At 37.9% G+C, this 10,434-nt stretch overlaps 1 protein-coding gene across 1 annotated transcript in view; it reads right to left on the bottom strand.

The window, feature by feature from the left end:
- The window catches only part of LOC117608842 (midasin), a 70,508-nt gene that overhangs the window by 59,241 nt on the left and 833 nt on the right, over nt 1-10,434 (bottom strand). Inside the window, exons 4-10 of the mRNA XM_034334495.2 lie at nt 6,648-10,369; nt 5,708-6,149; nt 4,602-4,965; nt 4,210-4,527; nt 3,833-4,132; nt 2,938-3,162; nt 2,658-2,786 (exon numbers count right to left, since the gene is read on the bottom strand). Coding sequence (XP_034190386.2) covers nt 2,658-2,786; nt 2,938-3,162; nt 3,833-4,132; nt 4,210-4,527; nt 4,602-4,965; nt 5,708-6,149; nt 6,648-10,369 — 5,500 coding nt within the window. The remainder of the gene's footprint in view (nt 1-2,657; nt 2,787-2,937; nt 3,163-3,832; nt 4,133-4,209; nt 4,528-4,601; nt 4,966-5,707; nt 6,150-6,647; nt 10,370-10,434) is intronic.

The following is a 10,434-nucleotide window of genomic DNA, read 5'->3' as shown; positions in this document are numbered from 1 at the left end:
GCCTAGCAGTCAGACAGGCCTGGTTTAGGGTAAGCGTAAAGAAAGTGTTGGAGGAAAAGCCAAGGAGAGACTTGAGAGAGCCTACCACCAAAAGGGTTGATAATAAAAAGGATTCATGGAACAATACTTTTTGAAATGTGTCTTAAATGTTATATAAACATATTAATTAACTGTTATCAATGGATAAAGGTGGACCTAATACATATACATATGTTACAAGAAAAAAAGTGAATAAATTAATTGAAACGTTATTTGCTTTTAATTTTTTTCTTTCTCTTATGAAGCATGACCCCCGTATGCTGACTTTTAACTCTCATTAAAAAATACAAAAAAATAAATAAATAATATTCGGTGCAAACAAAGGGTTTAATCTGAAACGAGTGATTTCTCTTACAAAATTCACTTTCAAACATCTTTCTCCAAAAGTAAAAAGGAGAAATGTTGCCAAAAGAAAAGAATATTCAATGATTGCCAAAGCACAAAAGCAAGAAGAAATTGCTCGGGTAATTGCGTGCCAACATTAAAGAAATTTTCATGTAAAACTTCGCTTTTAGATATTTTGTCTATTTAGGCGATGCCAGTAACGGCACGAGAATAGTAGAAAGGTCAGAAAGTCATCGACAATGATAGTTCCTTTAATGTGAATCGAAACAACATTAGGTGCACCAATTAGCTTTAAACGATTAATTAGGGTAAATTAGATAGTCTGCACCTTCGAATGAGCTTTCCACTTAAATGGGGACTCAAGTGATCGAGATTTTCCCTCGATTCTAATTACTATATTATTTACCGGTACTGTTATTCGTATTATTAATCGTTATTATACACTCATTATACAAAAATATATATACATAAATGCGAGCACATATGTACATGTACAGGGAGTTGGAAGAATTGAATTAATCAGAGTGAAAAGGATTTGTAATCGATGCCTGACTAGGACTAGAATTTTGTTTATAATTTTCTTCCTAATTCCTTTTACAGAATATAAGGTGGATCTCATTTGCATTGTACGAATTAATTATACCAGGTGTCTCATAATTCCTGTAACTCCCGGAAATGGTAGGTTGCTAGGGTGATTCTGAACAACTTTTTCCTTTACCAAAATGTTGCTTGAAGCTTCGTTCTTGAATTATCAACGAAAAACACCGGCCAATCAGAGCGTGCGTAGCGCGCGGGCGCAGGAGTCGAGGCTGCCGTCCCTGGCCCCGCGCGCTACGCGCGCTATCATTGGCCGGGGGTTTTTCCTGAATAATTCAAAAACAAAGCTTCGACCAACAGTTTGTCACAGAAAAAAATTGTTGAGAATCACCTCAGCAACCTCCCATTTCTAGGTGTTCCAGGAATTATGAGACACCCTGTATAATGCAGCGTTGGAAATTAAGTGCTCTTTGTGGCCAGTTTTTCTTTCCTCCCATCGCTCGCTGTGCCCTGTGCTGAGAGCCTTAGTCCGCGAGGCACCTCAGACGCGTACCGTATGAATCGTACCCCATGGGTGATGTGGTAACCTATTGATACGAGTGTAGCCCCAATGCGCCCTGAAAAATTCAGACGACACGCTCCTGAGGTGCCTCGAGGACTAGGGTCCCCGCGCGGGACACGGCGAGTGGTGGGAGGAAAGGGGCGTGGCCGCTGAAAACTGGCCGAACGCTGATATAATGCCAAGAATCTGTAATATATCCAGCTATCACTATCAATAATTTTAATTATTATTAAAGGAGTGAAAATGATAGCGGTAACAGAAATGAAAAATATTAAAATAAAATTTAACGACCACCCTGTATATGTGTATGTGTACCTAATATATACTTATACATATATATATTTTCTATGCAAAACTTTAGGGATTTCCGGACGTGCATTTTCTAATATACTTTAACAAGAAATACATGTTTCGATGCACGAGCACTTTGTCTAAATGTTTTGAATTAGTTTATATCGAATCTTTTGAGAGAAAAATGTTTAACAAACGTAGCATGTATCTTTACTTGAATTAGTTAAAATTAAAAGTGGTAATGAAATTTGTAAAAAAAGAAAAAGGTAAAAGAAATATTAAACAGAAATGATTCGATATCGTTTCAAGTTTTACATACAATTTTGATGGATATTTAATTTGGAGGAATATACTAATTACCTTGAATTTTTTTAACTTTGTTAAATGCGTTTTGTATTTCTAATAAATAGTTTAAATGTAAAACACAAGTTTATCATTTTTCAAAAAACCCATGTGTCCTCCTGTAACGAGTACCCCCCTCGGTAAATAAGAAATTAAGTCCGGAAAATCCCTGAAACAATGTCAATTTCTATCGAAAGACTAGAGTTAAATGGATGTTAGCCAAACGATGGTAGAATTAAGGATACCGATTTAAGTTCATTAATAAATGGTGCCTGGCGGATTGAATATAGTCATTACACGAAGATCGTCCGACAAACTAATTAAAATATTTGTATTGCTGATTATACAAGGATTACTTGCGTTTATAAAATTATAAATCAATGTCATTTAATGTGTAAATAAATGATAGATTATCTTTGACAGCAGCAACCAGGTGTCATATAAATCATAGTCATCTTACCTTAGGAGAAACCCAGAGAGAGAGAGAGTCCAAGGAAAGCATGCAACATTGAAATAAAAATATTTTTATAAAATGACTTACCTGTTCGAAGCCACCCAAGATTTCTGTCGTGTCCATCGCGGAATTGATGACAATTGACTTCAACTTTTGTCCAGCCAAATTTGCCAGAAGATGAACGAGGCTGCTCTTTCCGGTTCCAGATCCTCCGACCTATCGCACAATTAATAATTCAATGTATAATGTTTAAGATTAATGACTCGAATAACAGAAAATGTTATTCTATATTTTTTTCATAAAGAATCACGTGATGTCCGCTTTTAAATGTAATTTAGTCTGATCCTGTATAGGTAAAGATACTTACAAGAATGGACATCCAATTCATATTAACGCACTGTGCCAGACTCCTAAGAACAGCTTTCTGTTCCCTCAGAAGCAACAAATCATCGTCTTCGTATATAGAAAAATCACTACGATTCAATATTTCATCTCCCAATATAACTTCATCTTTCGTTACGTGGACCGGGAAATTCGGATCTGGCAAAGGATAATCAGTCGGTGAAAATATCCTGTTATATATCTCGATCACCTGTAATTTCAAAATGTTTCAGAAGAGGATAGTAAATGAAATGTTTCTAAATCTATCATACTACTTTACCGACCGGTAGCGGTTGTACATACTTTTTACCGACCGCGCGGCCGCAAATACGATTTGTAAGATTTAAAAAATTGGTTTTTGTGAAATTCTGTCAAATCCGATTTGACTGAAATTTTGTAAATAGCTTCATTTTGCATAAAAACAATGTTTGCGAGAAGGATTTTTGGCGATTCGAAAAAAATGTTACCGACGTACCTCAAAAACAAAATAGGTTATGCTATATTTTATGGGACGGGGTGAGGGCTCCACCCCCCATTTTCTGCTTTACAGAAAATTGTAATCTTATTCTACGCGGTGTCGATAATGCAGGAAATTACATTACAATGGTAAAATTTTGTCTTTCGCAAAATTTTGAGTCGCCAAAAATCCTTCTCGCAAATACTGTTTTGATGCAAAATGAAGCTATTTGCAAAATCTCAGTCAAATCAAGTTTCGGAAACTTCGCCAAAAAATTATATAAGAATATGGGAGCTTACAGTACAATCTAACAATTGTAACTCAATGATAGATAACAACCCATTAATAGGTTACCTGTCGATAAGTGTCGAGCACAAAAAGCAGATTAATGAGCTACCGGTCGGTAAAGTGAATACTATCATACATTGTTCTTATCCTCGTTCGTTCTCATTCTGTCAACATAAATCAGCTTAGCACCATTCCCAGGATTATAACTCTTCTTTGAATTCCGGGTAAAAGCTGCCATAGTTATTTCACACCATCTGGTGACATCTCTAAGATTCATTTCCCATGGTGATCCTTGATGGGCCCACGTTATTCCAGCTTGAGAGCTGATTTCTTCGTTAAACTGAATCATCTTATCCAATAATTGTTCCGGAAGCTCCGGAAACTGTGTTTTCAAAATGAACTTCAAATCCTTTTGTTCCAGAGTATCTACGAAAACCTAAGGAAACAAAACCAATACCTTTTGATAATATTATAATATTTGATTATTTAAAAACAGGAAAAATGGATCTTTACCTGTGTGAAACGATTCAAAAACGATTTTGGCAGTCCTCTCCTAGCTCCACCTTGACGGAGAGGATTTTGACAACCGAACAATCGAGTTCCTGGTTTCACTTTGAAAGTCATTCCTAATTCAGGAATATAAACTTCGCCACGGTGATCGAGACAAGCGTTTAATCCCTCGAGGACCGACTGTGACGCTAGATTTAATTCGTCAAGAAGAATCCAGTCTCCATTTTTCATGGCTCTTAAGAATGGACCGTCCGTCCAAGAAAATTCTCCAGGCTTTCCTCCCTCTACTGGCAAATCAGCTCCGAACAAATCCGAAATATCCTGTGTAACGTTTAAACATGAAAAGATGGACATAAATTTTATAGCGACATTTTATAAAGAAAAAAGGTATTTACAGTTTGATCGCTAAGATTTAATCGGAGAAGCCGGTGCCCAGATGCTTTTGCCAGAGCTGAAACCAAACTAGTTTTCCCAACTCCTGGACTACCTTCCAGTAAAATTGGTTTCTGTAACTGCAGAGCGCGCAACACCTTTAAAGTATTCATCCTAGTTGTTGGACTTTTGAAAGCAAATCCTATGTTACTTGAAATTTTTTCATTCCCTTTCTTGACATAAAATGGATTTATTCCAAATTCATCCTCGCGATCTTCGACATCAAATCCCTCGCAATTCAATAATAATTTAGATTTCAATGTAGTTTGTACTTGATGTTCGATGAACTTCAACGATGATTTCTTAAAATCCTTCAGATTCTTTGAACTAGAAAATAAATAAATAATTCAATAGCGATTGAAATTATGATTAAAGAGGGAACCTGGTTTAGAGGGTCGAAAAATCGATTTTTTGGAAGTCATATTAATCAACAGTAGGCACATCTGAAAATATAGGCAAATCTCGAAACTGCGTAGACGATTAAACAAATTGTAATCAACGGATTTTAACGAACCTTGGCTTATTTTAAAGCTTATTAATAGAGCTTCTATTTGAACTGAAAACATTGTATAAAAACTGATGTTAAACAATATTTTTTTGCAAATTATCGTTAAATTTTGTGGGTAAAAAAAGAATTTTTCTTCAATATTGAATAAATTTGTCAATTTTCGACTTTCTAATATTTTTTTTAGTTCAAATAGAAGGTAAGTCCATAAAGTTTAAAAATTTGTTTGGTTTATTTGTTTCAAATAAAAAGAATGACCGCTATCGTGCACGCAGTGGACGGCCGTCATAATAATTTCTATAATTATAACATGATTATGTTGTAATAAAAAAAATTTTTTTATAACTTTTTATTCCCAATAATAAAACGGCTAAAAAGTTCTTGATTACAATGATTACTATGATTGATTGCTATGATTATTATATTGATTACTATGATTATTATATTGATTATATTGATTACTATGATTTGAATTTTAAAAAAAAAATTTGCCAGTATTAAGAAATTTTCGGGGTCCTAATCCAGGTTCCCCCCTTAAAACATACTGTGAAATAAATTACCCACTTTTCAACGGCAGTGAGGCCAGAACCAAGTCCGTCGATGTAGCTCAATGCGGCGCCGTGATAGAAGGCATCTCCTATTTCCATATTTTTACAACAATTAATAAAATTCACCCATGTCAGTATATCTCTAACGCTAACGACAAGCTTTTTTCCTATTTCAGTGGCTTGTAACCATTTCAGAAATTCTATTATCCCAGCGGAGACGCTTTCTTTGAATTCTTCGCGTAGGTTATGTATCATGATACTCTGAAGATCATCGAACGAAGCGGATCCTTCGCACCAGATTTCGGTAAATCTGTTTCTAAGAGCCGGTGACAGCTCCTTTTTACCGTAATCACCGCCAGGATTCATCGTACCGACGAAAATAAAATTTTCATGCGCTGTCACCGTTGCATTCTCTTCGGCGGATGATTGCTCAGCGATCAGAAGTTTTCGTTCAGGTTCTGAAAAGAAGAAAGAACTTTGTATAATGCGAACATATATATTATAATTATAATTTATAATGTATTAATATATAATAATGGTAATATATAATGTATTAATATATTAATAAATGCAATATAATTAATACAATATATTAATACATTATATTATAATTATAATTTATAATGTATTAATATATAATAATGGACTAAGTGCCCGGTTAGTCTCAGGCTTTAGTAATAATGATAATAATAATATATAATGTATTAAAATATTAATAAATGCAATACAATTAATACAATATATTAATACATTATATTATAATTATAATTTATAATGTATTAATATATAATAATGGACTGGGTGCCCGGTTAGCCTAAGGCTTTAGTAATAATAATAATAATGATAATAATAATATATAATGTATTAATATATTAATAAACGCAATATAATTAATACAATATATTAATACATTATATTATAATTTATATTATATCTGACATAATATAAATAATTACCTAATAAAGAATTCAGTCGTTCGAGTACACTATCATCCGCTAAAGAGATTTCATCCACCAAAAAGAAACCTCCACTTTTCATAGCTTTTACCAAAGGGCCATCAACCCATTCGAATAGTTTCCGATTTTCTTTGTGCTCCCTCACGGGGCGAAGACTTCCGAGAAAATCGGAAGCCTCCGTGTGCATGTGACAATTGACGATGCTAAGTTTTTGTCGTCTAATTACGGAGAGAAGTTGGCAAACCGTAGTTTTTCCACCGCCTGTCTCGCCGATCAACAGAACCGGCTCGTTAAACTCGCATGCCTTCGAGAGAAGCACCGCCATTTTACGCATTTGATAAGTCCACACGACATGTTTGAATCCTGGAATCTTCTTCGACAGAAGAGATTTCAAAATCGGTCTGGTCACCGAAGAAGTTTCCTTCGATAGCGTGAACAGAGTATCTGGATCGACGTCTCTCCTCAGATGCTTCTTCAACACCTCTATAATTTCCAAACATTCCTCCGGGCGACGAACCTTGGACGATAGGACCAAGTACCCTTCGTCGGCTAAATGTTGGCTCCAGTCGTATAGAGTGGTTCCGAGGTCAGGCGCGAGACGGTACCTTTCGGCCCAACGGAACAGGTCCCGAAGCGTTATGAATCCCTTCTTCCCGGCAAAAGTCGCGGTGCTCTTTCTTCGTATCTGAAGCTCGGTCATCACGTTGATTATCTGTCTGCAATACGTTTTCGGCATTTTGCATCGTTTGTGCAATATCACTTGAAGCTCCTTCGCTGGGATTTCATCGAAATGGAGCTCGACGAATCTGTTCCTGAACGCGCGCGAAAGCACCTTTCTTCCACCGTACAGCCCGGGGGGATTCTGGGTAGCGAAGAGCATGAAGTTATCATGGGCTTTGACAGCCTGTTGAATCTCCGGGATAAATAATTCCCTGTTGTCGTCGAGGACTCTGTTTAAAGCTTCCAGAACGTCACTGGGTGCTAAGTTCAATTCGTCCAATATTATCCAGTGTCCCTTGCGCATGGCGGTAACTAAAATGCCCTCTTTGAAAACCAACTTCCCCGACGAGTCGGCTACGTAAGTACCAACGTATTCCTGTAGGTCGGTGTGTTCGTGGTTGTTGATTCTGACACAGGTGTGCCCGGAGGCTTTCGCCAGGTAAGTTATCAGACTGGTCTTACCGACAGAGGTATCACCTTGCAACAATACCGGCATTTTTCCAATAGATACTACCCGCACCAAATCTTTCAGATTTTGCTTCACCGTCTCTGTTAGTATATAATCTTCCGGTACCTCCGGTTCGAGGTCGCCCTTAGGGATCCAATACCCTTCGAAACAGATAAAATGGTCAGCCGGACCGCTCTGCGTCCTTGGAATGGGACTTCCAATGATGGCCTTTACAGCTCTATTCCCTAACAGCGTCTTAACGATCATTTTCTGTACCAAAGGGTAGGACTTACTGTCCAACTGCGTCAAGAAACTTAAGCAAAATGCCTCGTACAAGGATCTTAACGCGTTTGCACAAGGATTTTGCGCGGACACGCTCAAAGCCCGGCACAAAGTTCTTAAACTATAGTGCGGTTTGTGTCCAGTTCCATCTAGAAGATTAGTTTCCGCCTCTTTCCTGACATTTAAATAAAACTTGACGATACTTTCTATCTTCGCCGGCGGAAGGTTCAAATCCTTCAAATAGGAATTCACCAGAAGGAGTAAATCCGACTTCTCTGTAAGCTCGTCGACGTAGAACTCTGTGAATCTGTTCCTGAGTCCAACCGGGAGATCCTTCTTCCCAACATCCGTTGCAGGGTTCATGCAGGCGAAGATTGCGAAATCCTTGTGCCTTTTAATCGGTTCCTTGTCGCCACGCTCTAATAAGGACAGCGACCCACAGGAGCCTTCTAGTAATCCTGAAAGGCACTCCAACGTTTCAGCAGTAGCTAAGTTGATCTCGTCCAATAAAACCCAGTCCCCATTTTTTAATGCTTTCACCAGGCTGCCTTCCACGAAAGAAAATGCTAGGGAGTATTGGCTGTGCACCTGGGATCGCAGTTTCTCCAATTTTTCCGCCATCTTCTCCCATTTCTTTACGAGTTCCGCTTCGGTTTGATTCTTCGCCGATGCTCTTAGTCTATTCAAGGCTGCAACGGTGCTGTGAACCATCAGGCTGGTTAGAGTTTTCCATTTTCTTTCTTCGAAACAACGTCCGACGTGGTTTAAGAATTTCAGATTCGGTTCGATCGCGAAATAAGACCGGAACAGTATTTCGAACTCTTCGCGTATTGGAAAAATCAAAAGCTTCAGGTCTACCGGTTTGTAACCGCCGAGCAAATCTGTGCTCTCGCTCTGTTGATTCATGTTTATTACCACCAATTTATGGCTCGTTATCTGGGCGAGATATTGAACGCAACTTGTCTTTCCTGTTCCAGTTTCTCCGACTAAGAGAACGGGTTCTTTTTGTATAACGCAGCTGGCTATTCGTTCCAAAAGGCATATAGACGGTCTTGTGTAAGAGAAGTTTGAATTTTTACATTCCAGTTTCACTCGATCGCATTTCTTCATTTTTAACTTTGCCCTACCAACGATCAGATAGCCTTTGTGAAAATTCATCGATGGTTTGTGCACTTGACAAAAATATTCCGCTTTCGTTTTGACGATTCCTAATTTGTGGGCTACCGATATCGCCGAATTTAATCGTTGCTCCTGATCAGGTACCGAACAACAGAAAACGTCCAAGGCGTCTTGAAAAACCTTCAGCGCAGACGTGGGTGAAGATACATCAAAATCAACCACAGCTCTGGAGCACCATTTGATTAAATCTCGCGTTGAAATTTGCCTGGCATTTCTCATGCTATTTACAATGTCGTCTTCGTGATTTCCGACGGAAAACAAGAGAAACACATCTACGATTCTCGTGGCCACTGTGTTCAATAGCGGAAATATAGTCTGAACAAGGGTGACAAGTTCTTCTTTTGATAAAGGTTCCACGTTGACGCAGGAAAAATGTTTCTGCGACGGCATAGACATCTGAAGCGGCTTCGGCAGTCCACCCGAAGTTAATCTTCTGGTAACGAATAGTTGAAATCCACTTTTCACGTGTATAGCGTCCCTGTATCCTGGTACTGACAATGTTTTGTTTTCCACGAGTTGTCCAACAACGCTGATAACATCTGTGGGTGCACAGTCGATATCCTCGAGAAGCAACCATTTCCCTGACAGCACAGCTTCCGTTAATATACCAGGTTGCCAGAGAAACTCTCCGGGAATGTCGGTACATCTGTACATTCCTAACAACATCTTGGAATCCGTTTGATCACCCAATTGTACTTTTGCAAAATTTCTATTATCGTGGCCAGTAGTCTGTGCTAAATACTCTACCAACGTTGTCTTTCCAGAACCAACTACTCCTTGCAAGCATACGCATTTATTAGAAGACACAGCGAATACTAAGTTTTGTAAGTTTCTGCGCGCAGATGGTGCTGGCACTAAACTCAGTTGATTTTTAGATTTATATCTCTTTATAAGCGGAAGTAGAATCCCTCCGATGGATACTACAGAAGGTAAATCATCGAATATATCATCTATTTCTTTGGTAAACGTAGCTTTTACACTATTTTCATGAACTTTATTATGTTCGATACATAACTGGTGATTTTGTGGAAGAAAATCATTGCAACAAGATTCCGACATTCCCAATACAATGGCGATACAGTTCATTGCTACCCTAAAAGTTAGAAATCATTCATTTTGGTTAGTGTTTAAGAATTATTTTGTAGTGTTTCCTCATCT

This window comes from Osmia lignaria, chromosome 8 (genome assembly GCF_051020975.1).
Source record: "Osmia lignaria lignaria isolate PbOS001 chromosome 8, iyOsmLign1, whole genome shotgun sequence".
Classification (NCBI taxonomy): Eukaryota; Metazoa; Arthropoda; class Insecta; order Hymenoptera; family Megachilidae; genus Osmia; species Osmia lignaria.
This window is presented reverse-complemented; position numbering and strand designations above follow the sequence as displayed.